Source organism: Xyrauchen texanus, chromosome 20 (genome assembly GCF_025860055.1).
Source record: "Xyrauchen texanus isolate HMW12.3.18 chromosome 20, RBS_HiC_50CHRs, whole genome shotgun sequence".
Taxonomy (NCBI): domain Eukaryota; kingdom Metazoa; phylum Chordata; class Actinopteri; order Cypriniformes; family Catostomidae; genus Xyrauchen; species Xyrauchen texanus.
In genome coordinates, this window is record NC_068295.1 from 43,590,398 (window position 1) to 43,608,228 (window position 17,831).

General features: G+C 43.6%; 1 protein-coding gene across 1 annotated transcript; it reads right to left on the reverse strand.

Moving 5' to 3' along the window:
- Positions 1-324: 324 nt before the first annotated feature.
- Positions 325-12,526, reverse strand: LOC127660847 (uncharacterized). Its single transcript, XM_052151287.1, has 7 exons — positions 12,440-12,526; positions 12,198-12,261; positions 10,231-10,337; positions 5,527-5,571; positions 5,375-5,439; positions 5,185-5,296; positions 325-689 (listed from the first exon to the last, which is right to left on the reverse strand). The coding sequence occupies exons 3-7, from the start codon at positions 10,318-10,320 to the stop codon at positions 372-374; spliced, it is 630 nt and encodes a 209-aa protein (XP_052007247.1). The 5' UTR covers positions 10,321-10,337; positions 12,198-12,261; positions 12,440-12,526; the 3' UTR covers positions 325-371.
- Between the last annotated feature and the right edge of the window lie 5,305 nt (positions 12,527-17,831).

Here is a 17,831-nt window from a genome sequence, read left to right on the forward strand (position 1 = left end):
TAGTTTTTTATAATTAAAAGCTGCTAGTATTAGTTAACTTTTAAGTTGAGTAATCTTGTATTAGTATGGGTCTATATAGGCTAATATCTATATATTTACAGAAGACTATAAGGAACATAATATGCATTTCTGCCTAGACTATCTGCACTTACATGAAGAAAGAACTACAAACAAGTCTGGGGAAACGTTATAGAGTATTTCAAACTGACAATGGAAATGACTTGAAAGAAGCATGTGTACACACAGAAGTGACATGAGAACAGCGGTGAACAGTAGTGAAGTACACTTTGAGTAACTTTATTTAAGAGTAAAAAATTATCTCTCACACATGCACACACAAACACACGCAGAGTGTGGGGTGCACAGTCACACTAACAAAATGTATATGGGTGACTGTGCACCCCAACTCCAGCATTTACTCTCAAGTTGAGGGTGTCTTTACAAATAATCATGAAAGTTTCCATGTCCTGGATGTTTTCAAAAACGAAAGTGAAAGGCTCCATGGCATAGCACTCCATTGACTCCTTCAGCACCCTCCACGCATTCATTTGGTCATCATGATCCATCAACATGTATGATGGTTCTTGCACCTGGCCAGTGAAAAGCCCAAGACTGTTCCTCACAATGTATCCTGCCTGGTACATATGTTTCAATGTGAGGGGCAGCTCCTCCACTTCTACCTGTTCCTCCTATGATAAAGTAAAATACCATAAATTAAGATTGTAAGCCACTTTGGACAAAAGCATCTGCTAACTCATATAAATCATAACATGCACAAAGTAAATACAGGTAGGTCTCACAAAATTAGAATATTGTGGAAGTTTCTCAATTTCAAAAATTCAAATGTAAAACTCATACATTATATTGATTCATTAGACACTATGCGAAATATTTCTATTATGCGTGTTAATTTTGATTACTATGGCATATATCTAAAGAAAACCCAAAATTCAGTATCTCACAAAATTAGAATATCACAAACAACCAATAAAAAAACAAGAATTTTTAATACAGAAATGTCAGTCTTCTGAAAAATACGTACACGTATATGCACTAAATACTTGGTTGGGCCTCCATTTGCTTGAAATACTGCATCAGTGTGACGAGGCATGAAGGCAATCCACATGTGGCACTGCTGAGGTGTTATGGAAGCCTAGGTTTATTTAAAAGCAGCTTTCAGCTCACCTGCATTGTTGTATCTCGTACCTCCGATCTTCCTGTTGGCAATGCCACATAGATTCCCTTTGGGGTTCAGGTCAGACGAGTTTGCAGGGCAATCAAGCACAGTGACTCCTTGGTCATTAAACCAGGTATTGGTACTTTTGGCAGTGTGGGCAGGTTCCAATTTCTGAAATTCTGGATATTTCAGTTTATTTTTTTATTAATTTGCAAAAACTTCTACAATTCTGTATTTTTCTGTCACTATGGGGTAACGAGTGTAGATTAAGAAGAAAAAAAATTAACAAATGTCTCTAGGAGATGGCTGCAATAATGTGATTAAGCTCATAATCGAATCAACTATAATCGTATTAAAACAGGTGGCGTACGCCGTTTTTAAATCGCAGTATGCGGCCATGTAAACACTTTAATCGCACTAACTGAAGTGCGCGTGTGTTTTTGTCATGCACCTTAAGGGCGTATTCATTTTAAACTTGACATTAAACTTGGAAGTTTTCCCTGAACTCTGTCAACACGACTCACTGTCAGCAGTCTGCCTTCATCCAGAAACAGCTCAAATAACGTGACAGCAGTGTATAACACTGTTACAGGCCCCGGCATAATATTTCTGTCTTCATCACGGCACAGAATAACAAAATACGTCCATAAGAACCCGTTTGTTATTTAACATACGTAAATTAAAACAGTGGACAGTAGGCTATATGAGTTCATCATTTGTGCTCTGCATTGGGCTATGTGTGAATAATCAGAAAATAAAAACTGCATGTAGGAGTGAAGTCAAGTCAAGTCAAGTGGTTTTTATTATCGTTTCAACCATATACAGTTAGTACAGTACACAGCAAAATGAGACAACGTTCCTCCAGGACCATGGTGCTACATAAAAACAACAAAGGACCAACATAGGACCACATGAGACTACACAACGAAATAAAATACCTATATAAACTACCTATATATACCTATATAAAGTGCACGTTCAAACATGTGCAAAAAGTACAGGACAGTACAACAAATTACTGACAATGAACAGGACAATAGACAGTGCAGCGCCGACCAGTACTCAGTAGTGCAAAAAGATGACAGTTTCTAAAAATGTAAACATAACATACTATGAGATAATGTTCTATGCACATAGCAGTTATTGAGGTAGCAGACAGTTACTCAGGACACGTGTGTGTCAAACCAGTCTCTGAGTATTGAGGAGTCTGATGGCTTGGGGGAAGAAGCTGTTACACAGTCTGGCCGTGAGGGCCCGAATGCTTCGGTACCTCTTGCCAGACGGGAGGAGGGTAAAGAGTTTGTGTGAGGGGTGTGTGGGGTCGTCCACAATGCTGGTTGCTTTGCGGATACAGTGTTTTTTGTAAATGTCTTTGATGGAGGGAAGCGAGACCCCAATGATCTTCTCAGCTGTCCTCACTATCCTCTGCAGGGCTTTGCGGTCCGAAACGGTGCAAGTCCCAAACCAGGCAGTGATGCAGCTGCTCAGGATGCTCTCAATAGTCCCTCTATAGAATGTAGTGAGGATGGGGGTTGGGAGATGTGCTTTCCTCAGCCTTCGAAGAAAATAGAGACGCTGCTGGGCATTCTTGGTGATAGAGCTGGTGTTGAGGGGCCAGGTGAGGTTCTCCGCCAGGTGAACACCAAGGAATTTGGTGCTCTTGACGATCTCCATAGAGGAGCCGTCGATGTTCAGCGGAGTGTGTTCACCTTGTGCTCTCCTAAAGTCAACAACCATCTCTTTTGTTTTGTCGACATTCAGGGACAGGTTGTTGGCTCTACACCAGTTCGTCAGCCGCTGCACCTCCTCTCTGCATGCTGACTCGTTGTTCTTGCTGATGAGACCCACCATGGTCATGTCATCGGCGAACTTGATGATGTGATTCGAGCTGTGCATTGCTGCACAGTCGTGAGTCAGCAGAGTGAACAGCAGTGGACTGAGCACACAGCCCTGGGGGGCCCCAGTGCTCAGTGTGGTGGTGGTGGAGATGCTGTTCCCGATCTGGACTGACTGAGGTCTCCCAGTCAGGAAGTCCAGGATCCAGTTGCAGAGGGAGGTGTCCAGGCCCAGCAGGTTCAGCTTTCCAATCAGGTGCTGGGGAATGATTGTGTTGAATGCTGAGCTGAGATCTATGAACAGCATTCGAACGTATGAGTCCTTATTGTCTAGGTGGGTGAGGGCCAGATGGAGGGTTGTGGTGATGGCATCGTCCGTTGAACGGTTTGAACGATACGCAAACTGCAGTGGGTCTAGTGAGGGGGGCAGCTGGGTCTTAATCTGCCTCATGACGAGCCTCTCGAAGCACTTCATGATGATGGGTGTAAGTGCGACGGGACGGTAGTCGTTGAGGCAGGACACTGAAGACTTCTTTGGCATGGGGATGATGGTGGTGGCCTTGAAGCACGTTGGAACAACGGCGCTGCTCAGAGAGATGTTGAAGATGTCGGTAAGAACATCTGCTAGCTGGTCTGCACATCCTCTGAGCACTCTGCCAGGAATGTTGTCTGGTCCAGCAGCCTTCCATGGGTTGACTCTACGTAGAGTTTTCCTCACATCTGCCGTGGTAAGACAGAGCACCTGGTTGTTGGGAGGAGGGGTGGACTTCCTCGCCATCACGTCGTTCTGCACTTCAAACCGAGCGTAGAAGTCGTTCAGCGCGTCTGGAAGGGAGGCATCTTTGTCACAGGCAACTGATGTTGTCCTGTAGTTGGTGATGGCCTGGATGCCCTGCCACATGCGCCGCGTGTCACCGCTGTCCTGGAAGTGACTGTGGATTCTCTGGGCGTGTGCGCGCTTTGCCTCTCTGATTGCCCGTGACAGTTTGGCCCTAGCTGTTCTTAGGGCTGCCTTATCGCCTGCTCTGAAGGCGGAGTCTCGGGACCTCAGCAGCGTGCGCACCTCCGCAGTCATCCACGGCTTCTGGTTGGAGCGTGTGGTGATGGTCTTGGAGAAAGTGACATCATCAATGCACTTGCTGATATAGCTGGTCACTGATGCTGTGTATTCCTCCAAGTTGGTAGAATCGCCATATGTTGCAGCCTCCCTGAACATGTGCCAGTCAGTACACTCAAAACAGTCCTGAAGAGCAGAGATGGCTCCTGCTGGCCAGGTTTTCACCTGCCTCGGAAGCGGTTTTGTGCGTCTGACGAGCGGTCTGTATGCTGGAATTAACATAACAGAGATGTGGTCTGAGTAGCCGAGGTGGTGGCGGGGCTCCGCCTGGTACGCGCCTGGGATGTTTGTGTAAACAAGATCAGGCGACGCCGAGGGCTGGAGGCCTGGTCTCCGCAGCAAGCCGAGTACGCGTAGCGCCTCCTGCAGGTCATCATGCAGCTTGGTTTTTGCATGAGTCTTATATTTCAGTAGTGTCTGGCGATGGTAGACACGAACACCGGTTGCTCCGATGTCCATGTGTTGCAAAAGTCGGGCTTTTTTAACAAAAATAGCACCATTGTGGATCCGGAGTGGCCGCTGCAGATCCACAATGGTGCTATTGTGAAGCGCGCCGCAGAAGAGGTTTGCTCCAGTCATGTAAACATCTTACTGCAATTAACTCTGATCATTGGAAATAATCGCAATGTTGGTGTACATGTGAATGTATGTGCACAATGTATTGGCTGTGAATACTTTCCGGATGCACTGTAATGTATGTGCACAATTTTTTTAGCCTGTGTGCACTAAATGGATCCTGTCCCAAATGTTTTCTTATATACCTTAAAATGTAACACCACTTGACCCATGGTGAAATGCTGTTTTGTCTCACTATACACAGTGTACTGTATATGGTTGAAATGACAAACCCACTTGACTTGAACTGTTTGTTACGATCTTCTATTTTTGATAAATCACGTGACGTAACATGTTGTATAAATCTATATAATGTATCAGTTTCAAGTTCTACATTTAATTCAGTAATTCACACACTTTTCCACAATATTCTAATTTTTTGAGACCTACCTGTATAGAATGCATACGTGAAAATGGTTGTCTGTTTAGTTTGGCCATACCTTGACTATTTGGGGTCGAGAAATCCTATAAATAGGTGGTAGGGTGCCTGCCATCAGCTGTTCTGCCTCCTCTGTCCAGAAGGCAAAGCGCTGCCCGAAGTTCTGCCCATGCCTATTCAAAAGTATGGTACTTTTAATGTAGCATAATTGTAAATCAGACCAATGTTTTACTGCTTGCAATGTGTCCTACCTTGCAATCGACAATTTCTCCAGAATCTGGAGACACCACCACTTCCGAATAGATGGTATGTCAGTCTGTAATACACATGTAATATTGGAGTCTTGCATTGTTTGTTTTTTAACATTCTTTGATACATATACATTCCATGAATTACAACTTACATCCAAAAAGTGAAACATGGCACCAGTACAGATGCAGAAGGCATACTGTTAAAGAGAAAAATAATGATTATGGAGATTTAGGGGGCCCCCAAGAGCACATAATTATTATTATTTTTTTTTTTTGTGATTATACTGTCAATGGACAATGGTAATTATAAAAAAACGCAATATTAAATGCAATATTATGTTAACGGGCTGCAGGATGCAAGCACATTCAGACAGCAAAACAGCAATGTCACAAAAAAGGACATATCCTCTGGTGCAGAGAAAAGGAAAAAGAAGAAAACAGAGGAAGAGAAAAAACAGCACGATAAAGGTATGTTAAGTAGCTAGGCTAAGTTATGAGCTAACATTAGCTGGCTAGTTAGTTAACATAGCCTATGTAGCATATCTTCTTTTTTAGGAAAGTTTGATTAATCATCCGTAAATAGCCTTGACATCTTAATATATTATAGTACAACATATTACTTTGCTAGTTTTAGACTAAAGTTTTTGTCTTCTGTGTAAAAATAACTTTCCTGGGTGTATATTTTTGTAATAAAAATAAGCTTCTGTTCCATAAACTTTGTACTGATAACAACTTAACATTATTTACATTAGTCTACCATTTTGGGGTCTTTGCTATTATATTCCAATATCATTATGCCTCAGTTAGCAAGTTATAGATTAAGAGTTGTTGTTTTAGGAGTACAGATGGCTTGCTGCTGTGTATAATAATTTGTGTTGAGAAAATAACATATTTTGTCAAATATTCTGTCAAATATGAACTCTTATGAAACTTCCCTAGGAGCACTGTTGAAATATTTTGGACGTGGGGTACAACCAACGCCACCTGCCCCAAGTTCCAGTGCTACAGCTGATGATGATTTTTCAACAATCCCAGATCAATATATTTATATGGATAAACCATGCCTTTGTTTTTGACAGACAGTTGCATTACCTTCTAATATGACATTCCTCTTAGTGACAAATCCCTTTGTAACCAGGAATGTAATTTCTTTTAAGCTTTTGCAACCACTGTATCATAGTTTAACCTACCTCTCATACTATGTCCTTTAAAGATTAAAAACATAAAGACGCTGAGTCCTTAAATCATTTAGATTTATAGAGATTAGAATAGAAGTTTGCACAAAAAGAACCAATTCTTTTAGAATCAGATGTAACTACACCATTGATTTTAAGAGAGTTAACTGTTAAGTTCTTAGCATTATGCTTTTCCATCCTAAAGAAATATGCTGAACTTTGTTCTCCTTGTTCTAGCCATCTTCTTCTTGAACGAATAAAGGAGCCATCTGCTCTATACATATACTGTTACGCAGGCAGACGAAGGCAGACGAGGCGAGGACAGGTTCAGGAGGCCTGGGAGCTGGCCACAGGGTAGGGACATGTTCAGGGTGCCTGAGTGTCGGCCACAGGGCAAGGACAGGTTCAGGAGGTCTGGAAGCCGGCCACAGGGTAGGGTCTGGGTCTGGAGGCCTGGGAGTCGGCCAAAGGACAAGTTCAGGAGGCCTGGGAGTCGGCCACAGCCATGGAGAATTCTGGGGGCCGAGCCGTGGTGGGCGGAGTCATGGAGAATTCTGGGGGCTGAGCCGTGGAAGGTGGAGTCATGGAAGGCTCAGGAGGCAGAGCCGTAGAAGGTTCTGGAGACAGGGCCATGGTAGGCGGAGTCATGGAGAATTCTGGGGGCCGAGCCATGGAAGGTGGAGTCATGGAAGGCTCAGGAGGCGGAACCGTAGAAGGCTCTGGAGACGGAGCCGTGGAATGGCGGAGCCGAGGGAGGCTCAGGAGGTGGAGCCGTGGGAGGCTCAGGAGGCGGAGCTGTGGGAGGCTCTGGAGGCAGAGACGTGGAAGGCTCGAGAGGTGGAGCCGTAGAAGGCTCAGGAGGCGGAGCTGTGGGAGACTCTGGAGGCAGAGACGTGGAAGGCTCGAGAGGCGGAGCCGGGGTAGGCTCGGGAGGTGGAGCCGTGGTAGGCTCAAGAGGCGGAGCCCTGGGTGGCTCGAGAGGCGGAGCCATGGAAGGCTCGAGGGGCGGAGCCCTAGGAGGCTCGAGGGGCGGAGCCCTGGGACAGTCGAGGCTACAGGCGCTGGCTCTGGGACGGTGCCATGGAAGGCGGAGGCTGGAGAGCAGAAGCCTTTCCTCTTCTCCTCCTCCTCCGGGCGGACGAGGCTGACAACGCTGGCTCTGGGACAGACAAGACTTCCAGTGCGTCGGCCGAGGCAGGCATGGGTGTTGGCTCGTCGGCCGTGGCAGGCGTGGGCTCAGGCTCGCTGACCGTGGCAGGCGTGGGCTCTGGCTCGCTGACCGTGGCAGGCTTGGGCTCTGGCTCGCTGACCGTGGCAGGCGGAGACTGGGGAGCAGAAGCCTTTGCTCTTCTCCTCCTCCTCCTCCAGGCGGATAAAGCTGGCAAAAGCTGGCTCGTTGGCCGTGGTAGGCGTGGGCGTTGGCTCGCTGGCCGTGGCAGGCGCGGAAAGCCCAGAGGCGGAAGCTGGGATCGAGAGAGGTGGATCCCCGGCAGCGAGTTCTTTCAAGACGAGACTCACATACTCCTTCCACGTGTGATCTCCGGGTTCCGGCAATTCCCTCTGCCGGCGTGTTGGTAGCCTGAGCCGGTAGATGGTCTTCAGGGAAGCGTCATCGAAACCGGTGTGGATGGCAACAGTGGAAAAGAAGTGTGAGTACTTGTGGATGGTCAAATCCACCTGGGCCAGTTCAGTGAAGAAAGCTGCTAGATCAATTATCGGTCGGTCGTTCTATTAGGCAGGCAGACGAAGGCAGACAAGGAGTCGGGATCTAAATGCAGCTTCTTTATTGAAAATACTAGACAAACAAAACATCCACGATGGGAAACAAAAGATATAAACAAGGGAAAACATCCACGACAGGCTCAGGCAGGAACACAGACCAGAATATCCAAGACATTAACATTTACCTTTAAACATACATTCACATATGAACATACATACAACGACCGACAATGACTGGAGAACGAACAGGGTTTAAATACACAAGGATAATGATGACTAAATGACATGCAGGTGAGAACAATGAAGTGCATAGGCAGTGATGAGGGCAGGGAATTATGGGAAGTGTAGTTTATAACAGGTGACAAGTGAAACACGGGGCAGACAACAGGGGATCGTGACATATACAATGAGTCTAACTGAGTTTGCAATTCAGCCAATTCTATTATTTCTGCATCCGACAAACCATCCTGTTCTTTTTTGTAGAGAGTCATTATTTTATAAATAACTTCTCTTCATATCTTTTAAGTTTAGCTTATTGACTGCCAAAATTCCTAGCACACCTACTAACTTCTTGTTTAAGAAGCTTCCAATTTAAGCAAATTTTTTTCCTTTAGTGCTATGATCCAGTAGTGTTTAATCAGAAAGGAAATACATTTCCTCAGATCGTCATGCTTAAGCAAAGAAGAATTAAGTTTCCAATATGAAGCTCTAAGACCTGTAAAGAGATGGACCGGAGATAGAGGAGAATGAAGAAGATGATCAGTTTATGATCAGTTAAAGGGGTAGGAAGAATGCTAACTAGCTATCACTTTGTGATGCAAGCCAATAGTCTATACGGGACTGTCTAGAGCGGCTTTTGTTACTCCAAGTGTATGCTTTTATATTTGGAGATTTCTACTTCCAAATATCAATGATATCAAATTTGTCCATAAATATTTTTCATTTGGAGTTAATAGGGGCAGATTGTCTGGATGGCAGTCTATCAAGGTTATTGTCAGGGACCATATTAAAGTTCCCACCAATGAAAATTAAATCCTCTGGATATTTATTAAGCCATAACAGAAACTTTTCCCCTATTTCTTCAAGCAGTAAATCATTCACCTGTGTAACATTGTAACCATAAATATTAACCAGTATTACCACAGTATTAGTAATGCAGATAACCAAAAACAGAAAATGCCCTTTTGATGTAAAACCTCCCCAGCAAAACTGTTTTTCATAATCAAAACTCCAGCGGAATGTTCTGAACCGTGAGCCATCCAAAAGTCATTGTTCCACTGATTTAAAAAAAAAAAAAAAATGCATTTTTAGGAATAGTGTGGGACTCTTGAAAAAAATCGAATTCAGTCTTGAATGATTTTGCATACAGGAACAAAGCTTTTCATTTAGTAATGTCTATTAATCCCCTGGCATTGAGAGAAATTACAGAAACAGACAAACAAAAAGAACTCTTAACAATAAACCAAAAAAAGAGAACTCTATCAGTGATGAAAATGCAGCATCAGCTGACAAAAAAGTCATATCAGACTAAGGAAACTTGAAAAAACAGTTGTCTAGATTTAGATCATACTATTTGAGAATGCTCACAATGGGTTAATTTAAACACCATCAATGAAAGCACGGTGACCCACAATATGAGCCCTTTTCCCTTCCTTACGGGCCTTTTCCACAGACTGCCATAACGATTGCCTCCTTTCTCAGTCATAAGCAGTAAGATCCTAGGTAAAACGAAGACCGTTCGCCCGCAGAAACTCTGATGACTTCGCCGTTCTCCACACTCCATCTCTCAACACCCGCGTGGAATACTGGATAATAATGGCTCGAGGTCTTCTGTCACCTAACCGGTGCAGTAGTAAGTATTATATACCTTGTGACAAAAATGATTGATGGGTTATGATTGATGACATAATTGGTGCACCTTTGACCTTAGCTTCCGGTCCCCTCCCCTCCCCACCCTACCTCCGACAGATGTACAGGATGTGATATGAAATATTTGGTCAACTGCTCTGTACAGGAAGTAGTATGAAGTGGCTGTTCTGATATTCCCATGCTGTAGCCGAGCCCATCTGTGTATTTAAAAAGAGTAGACAAAATATTAATCTTTAATGATGTACAATGTTTAATGGAAAACTGAGATGACAAAAATAATGGTATAAGACTAAAAATAGTGATTGATTAAATAATTCAGTGATGAATTCATTGAGATGTTTTTTCAAAAACAATGATAAAGTAAAGGTCATTTTATTTTTATTATTATTGTAGGACATAAAAGTAGTATTATGTTTTAAATGTGTTTAAATTATGTGTCTTTAATGGGTGCAATGTTTGGTGACAAAACCTGGTATAAGACTTTCTTTTTTTAATTTTTACCAGAGGCTAAAATGTTTCTAAACAGTGACTGAAGCAAACTCATTCAGATGTTCACTTTAAAATAATGAAAAAAACGAGATCGTCAAAATGATATTGGGGTTAGATTGATGATAAGAAACCCCCTCCGGTGGGTGTTGTGTAAAAACTCTGTTAATTTCACAACAGCATTTTCGCTTAGGAAGTATGTGTACTTTTTAAATAATCATTTAAAACAGTAAAATGTGTTTAAACTGATAAAACATTTTGGGGTTGTGTCACAACGTGTAATGTGATGACCCGGTGGGAATCATGTATTTTCATGTGTGTTTTTTAAAGTAATTATTTAAACAAGATGGCGTCTGATCACTGTTAGATACGGGAGCCAATATATTTAGCACTCCACCTGGTGGTGAGCTCGTGAGAGCTTTTCATGCCACGATACAGCCTTCAAGATGTCGATCCGGAGGGTGTCAGTTTTCCCATGGGAAAATAATTTCTGTCAAATACTTTGCAGAGGAAACATGTGTGTCTTTTAAAGTAATTATTTAAACAGAAACTGTCACCTGTTCATAGCTTAAAAACCATTACAGGCAGTTTTTATATATATATTCCTGGTGAGTTATCTTCTGGCATTGACAAGTAATGAATGAATTGAGTGGGACTAGAGTTCACTGTTGTGTTTTTATAACGTGTGCATCGCAGACTCTCTGCCGCTACCATCCCAATATTTGTATTGCAGCCTGGACTTATTCATCTGATGATGTTTAATGTCTTTGTGAAATAGTCTGAGTGGTTGTGTGATTTATCTTCTGGCATTGACAAGTAATGAAATAAACAACTGTTACACTTGTGACACCCGCTAGGGCCAAAAAAAAAATAGATCGATCACAGACAACAACAAATTGTAAAAAAGTACAAAATTCTTTATTAAACACTACCATAAAATTATTCAGGGCATGACTTAATTCAGCTGGCAGGGGCAGCAATTTCTCAATTTGTCCAACTAGGAATACAAAAAAACCTGAGCTACCTATACAGGGGACACTTCACTGCATCATGTGCAAACCACAGCAAACCCCCATAAGCCCTTCACTACAAACATGCTTATGTGATACACGTTCACAATTAGTAGCCACACCAAAAGACCTATAAGGGCTCTATTAAATTGTACTCCCAGTTCTCCACCGACCACGATGGGAAACTACCCCCTGCAGCTTAATCAAGGATGGAAAGCGGTTTAAATTAAATACATAATTTAAAGAAAAAAAACAAAAATAGATAAATAAACAATTCCACTAGCCAGCAACAAATCAACCAATACATTAAACAAAAAAAAACAATAAACAAAAAACACATATAGCTGGCTAGGAAATTAATCACCACAAATAAGTCAGGGAGCAGTCAGTTTCACAATTGTCACATAAAATCAAATAAACATCAAACAAAAAAAACAATATAAGAGAACAGCGACTAGCAATCAACATCCAACACCCTATACAAAAAATAGAATATTTTTCATGAGCGTCAGTCACATCCAGATAACAAACAAACAACAAACTCAAAATGAATAACCATACCTTTAAGGTGCACTACCAGACAAATACATGGTGGTCCTGAATTTATTCCATCAGGAAAACAGTTCTAAAACATAATAAAATAACCATATTACCATAATTACCAACTCATACCCATATGATACATTAATGGATTCAAATACCCCCAATTCATCTACAAAAATTATTAAATCTATACTGGTGACTGCATCAGTACAATAAAAAAACATCCCTTGTAATAGTACACCAAAAAAATACAGGTTTACCTTCAATTGAGACAAAATACACCACAGGACACCCAGTCCCACACGGCTACTAGCCAAACGGCTAACTGGTGCTACAAGGACCCCGGCTGCCTTTCCATATTGCCTGTCCTTTAAATTGGGCCACCCTATCAGCAATCTGTAATGGGATTGGTAGTTGCTTCACAATCTCCCTCCCCTTCTCCTGCTTACCTTGCTACACACTTGCAAAAGATTTGACAAATGCAATGTACGTTTAACAACACGTCTTAAACATGAGAGACAAAAGCGGAGGTATAAAAGCAATGGAGACATGAGAACATTGAAATGGATCTGAAGCGTTATAGAGAGAGAATGCCAAACGAAGTGCAAGTTCTCGATATGTGACCGATGAAAATGATAGAATTAAACTTAAAAAAGTACAATGCTCAGAAATGTGCAACCAACAAGCAATATCGTATCAACGTAAAAGAACTGAGTATGCCAATATCAAATAGCTACAAAGATATTGTCGTGTTGTTGATATGTATTAATGCACATGGAAACGTGGGTGGAATGAGCCACGACAAGGAGATGCTTTCACAAGTTTTACTGAAGTTCTTCGGACACAGATGTAAGTTACAGTTCACAGCGCACTCACCAACAGTGTAACATTCATGAACACAGACTGATAGTGCACTCTTGCTCCGGCACTGGACGGCAGTTTTTCCGACGTGCGATGAGCATGCGAGCGACTTCCAAGAACAACAACCAACGTAACTTCATGCTCTATACTAAGGAGTGCGTATCTGAACAACCAATGAGCTACAAGAACACAGTAGGCAGTTAAGGGACTTAAAGGGCCAGATTACAACACTATCCCCCCTCTTTTAACAGTACTGAGTCCCTTCAGTACAATAACCCAAAAACAGGAACCAAAACAGTAACAACATTTTTTACATGTAATAATGAACAGTAAGTACCTTTAGCCTGGAAAAGTCCTCAAAGGCGTTAACTCTGAAATAACAGTCCATAAGTACTTGCACTTAACTGAAGTCTGTAACAGTCATTCTCTTCTCTCTTAATCATTGTATCTTGCAGGCTTACGAATTTCTCTTCCTTTGTATTTTCCTCTTGATTTTTTCTTCTAGGTCTAACATAAACCCAAGTTCTCTTTCTTTTTTTCTTCGTCGGTGAGCTGTTGGTTGACGTTTTCTTCCTTTGACCAGGTTTTCCTTGGGCTCCAGGTCAGAAGATACTGAATCTGTTTCACTACTGTCCTGGGTTGCGAGTTGTTCATGTTCAAGCTGAGGTTCTTGAATGATAAGATTTTCCGGGGTACCATTGCCCTTTTGCAGAATCTGGCTCCTTTGGCGCTTAACCCATGCTGGAATCACCTCACAGTCGTAAGGTTTGAGACGATCATGATGCATGATTCTATTGTGTCATAACCCCTGAACCTCATAAAGTACAGGGCCACGACAGGCAGATATCACAACGGGTCCTTTCCAAGGTGCTTGGAGTTTTGGACTTTGTCTCTTCTTTTTGGTGCTGTCCCTAATATACACCAGATCTCCCACACTATACATCCTCTCCTGAGCCCTGAGATCATACGTCTTCTTTTGATGTTGTCGAGCTGTTCGAAGGTGCTCTCTGGCAGTGTCATGTGCTTCTCTTAAGCCTTTCTCCAAGTTGTACAGGAAGTCTGGAACTCCCAAACTATCTGACCTCTGCTCTGCTATGCCAGACCACAGATCTTGAGGTTGATAGACTTCCCTTCCGAGCATCAGCCTATTTGGTGTGAATCCGGTAACTGCATGCTGGGAGCTACGATACGCTGATGTAACGAGGGGAAGATGCACATCCCAGTTTTTCTGATCCTGGTTCACATAGCAGCGTATCATCTGCAGGAGTGTACGGTTGAACCGCTCAACTTTTCAACGCCCATTTGAGGCAGGGTGGTAAGGGGTCGTCCTTTTTTTTGTGATCTGCAAGAGACTACAAACATTCTTGAATAGTGAACTTTCAAAGTTGCGACCCTGGTCTGTGTGCAGTTCAAGTGGTGCACCAAACCGGGAAATGAACTCGTAAACTAGTGTCCTAGATGTAGTTTCTGCCCCTTGGTCTGGAACCGGAAATGCTTCCACCCATCGAGTGAATTGATCAATGATGATGAGGACATACTTGTTTCCAGAACTGGACACAGGAAATGGACCCAGTATATTGAGATGGATCCGATCCATTGGGGCCCCTGCTTGGTAATTTTGAAGTTTGGCTCTCTTAGTAGGTCCTGCAACTTTGCAAGCATTGCAGTGTTGTATGTACAAATGTACATCACCACCCATGTCATACCAGTGAAAACTCTGACGGAGTCGCTCTAACGTCTTGCCTTCCCCCAAATGGCCAGACTGGGGTGGGTTATGGCAGGCTTGCAACACTTCTGTTTGCATTGAAGCTGGTACTAGTTAGCAGCAAGGAAGGGCTGAGTCCTCCAGGCCTTTCCCAACGATAGAAGAGAACACCTTGATGTGATTGGACATGCGGCCAATCACATCACATTGCAGTATTTCCTTACTGCTGGACTTTTCAATGCTACCTGCTCTTTTGTGGGAAGGGTTTCACTCTCTTTCCACTCATGCAAGATTGAAAGATCAGGATCAGCTTTTTGTTCTTGAGCCAGCTGTTGTTTGGTAATGGTTTCTAACCAGTTAATACGTGGGGCTCCAAGCAACTCAGAAGCTGGCCTGTTCTCTTCACCTGTGCAAATGTCATTGTGTTCCTCCGTTTCACAGTCAATGCGCCTTACTGCTAGTGGCACAACATCATCAACGTCTTCTTCGAACCTCTCCCAAAGGTCTTGGAGTCTTTGGCAGTACTGGCAACCTCCACATGGCAAATCTGAAACATCCTTCCCCGCCTGATAACAGTTACACATATTGTGGATCTCGCCCTCACGTCTTGACATCGCATCAGCATTTGAATGGTGTTTTCCAGCCCTATGTTCAATGTCAAAATCATACTGGCTCAGCTCTTCCAGCCATCGTGCAAGCTGTCCTTCAGGGTATTTAAAACGGAAAACAACCAGGTCAGGCTGTTGTGATCGGTGCGCAGAAGGAACTTCTTGCCAAGCAGGTAGTGTTGAAATTGGCGGGTGTAGCAAACAATAGCTAGCAACTCTCGTCTCGTTACACAGTATCTCCTCTGAGCTGGTGGTTACTAGCGTAGGAGATAACTCTCTCCTCTCCGCACTGGAGTTGTGATAACACTGCTCCGATGCTGTGATTTGATGCATCTGTGTCCAGGATATATTTCCCTTCCGCACAAGGATATCCAAGTATCGGTACTGAAGTTAACTTTTCCTTGAGCTGTGTGAAGGCATTTTGGTGCTCCTCAGTCCACAGGAATGTTACTTCTTTTCAAAGGAGTTCATTTAGAGGGCTTGCCAACTCAGAGAATGCCGGAACAAACTTCCTGTAGTAGTTACACAGTCCAAGGAAGGCCTTCAGCTCATGCACACTTGTGGGAGTTTTCCAAGCTTCCACATCCTTAATCAAAGCTGGATTGGGGCGTATACCCTCACCACTGACCACATGGCCCAGAAAAAGGACTTCATCTTTGAGTAGATGACACTTTGATGGCTTCAGCTTCAACCCGTAACTGTCGAGGCGTTGGAATACGACTTCGAGATGATCAAGTCTCTCGTCTACCCCTTTACCCAGGATTATGATGTAATCCAAGTAAATTAGGAGGGTTTCCCACTGAAGTACTCGAAGAACAAGCTCCATTGCCCTTTGGAAAGTGCTTGGAGCATTGCACAATCCGAAGGGCATACGATTGTATTCATAAAGGCCATAGCGAGTGATAAAGGCCGTCTTTGCTCTGTCCATTTCATCTACTACAATTTGCCAGTACCCAGCTTGGAGGTCTAGGGTAGAGAAAACACAAGCACCACCAAGAACATCAAGACATTCCTCAATCTTGGGGAGAGTATAAGCATCTTTAATTGTCAGGCTGTTTAGGCGCCGATAATCGGCACACCAGCGGACACCACCATCCTTTTTACGGACTAGCACCACAGGTGATGCCCACTCTGAGGAGGAAGGTGTAACGACTCCTGCTTCCAGCATAGCTTTGAGATGCATCTCCTCTTCCCCTTGAAACCCAAGGGGAGTCCATCTTACAGGCTGGCGTACTGGCCTAGCCGCTCCAGTGTTTATCTTGTGTGTGACAGCTGTTAAGAATCCAAGGTCATCATCTGAAATGGCAAAGAGAAACCCGTATGAATGCAGGAGCTTAACAAGTCGTTGTTGCTGTTCCTCACTTAATGCCCCGCTTGAAGCAGCATAAAGGGCTTGGAGGTGCTCAGGTAAGTCAATGGCAGTTGTCAGTCTTCTCAGTTCTGAATGAACTGTGTCATCACTCTGCTCTTGAAGACTACAGTCCTCTTCTTGCTGCTTGCAATTTGATAAGCTCTCATCTGAATAAGTTTCAACTAAGAGACCAAGGCAGGCTCCTTTCAGTAAGGTGGTCTTGTGGCTGGAAAGATTGCAGAGCCTGACAATTACCCGTTGCTCCATGGTTGTCACAACACTTCCAGAAACCACAGTTGGAACCGTGATCGGGTAGGGTTCCAAAACAGCACAGACACCAGGTTTTGGATTGTCAACTTCTCCCCAGACAAGACATTCACTTTCTGGAGGTAACATTGTGTCTGTCTCCAGGACCACTCGTGCAATGTGATAGTCTGTTCCATCACCGCCAATGATCCTAGCAGGAACCAGCTCCCCCTCAGTTAATACTCTGCCATTAGTGTGGATTGTTACGTTTGCAGCTTGCAGAAGATCAAGGCCCAGCAGAACAGAGTCACGTATCGGAGCCACAAAAATGTCCCATTCTGCACTCCAGGTACCAATTTGGAATTTAACTTTTAGTCCACCTTTGGCGCTCATGTCTTTCCCTGCTTCTGCATTATGGAGCCATGTCTGTGTTAAAGCTGTCTGCTTACTTGAGGGAAACTGCTGATACAAGGTTTCTGAGATAACTGTTGCTTCAGCTCCTGTGTCTACAACTGCTTTCACTGGAATGCTGTTCAGTTGCATCAATGAGCAAGCTTGGGCCTCTACTTGTAGCGCGTCCCACCTGGGGTGTGGGGGACTGACTTCTCCAGCTTACCGAGTCTCTTGGAGCAGTACTGCGGTTTTGATCCTTACTACTTTGACCGGAGTTGGGTGGCAGGGTTGACAGCCTCATGTACTCTCTGTGAAAATGCCCTTCTTCACCACAGTGATAACACAAACCTGTTCCAACACAGCTGGGACTTGGGGAGTAGGATTTGGTTTGTGCTACACCAAGTTGTGTTGGAGACCGCCCTCGCTTACTTTCCTGATTTGCTTCCTCCAGCTTTCTTGGCTCCTTAGCCACAGGGTTGTCTAGTTTC

Bases quoted from the DNA above. Each gene is read 5' to 3' on its own strand.
- LOC127660847 (XM_052151287.1), bottom strand. From the start codon at position 10,320: ATGGGAATATCAGAACAGCCACTTCATACTACTTCCTGTACAGAGCAG. The intron at 5,572-10,230 runs GTAGGGTGGGGA...TCTCTTTAACAG, and splicing joins ATCCTGTACATCTGTCGGAG to TATGCCTTCTGCATCTGTAC. The intron at 5,440-5,526 runs GTAAGTTGTAAT...TGTGTATTACAG, and splicing joins CCATGTTTCACTTTTTGGAT to ACTGACATACCATCTATTCG.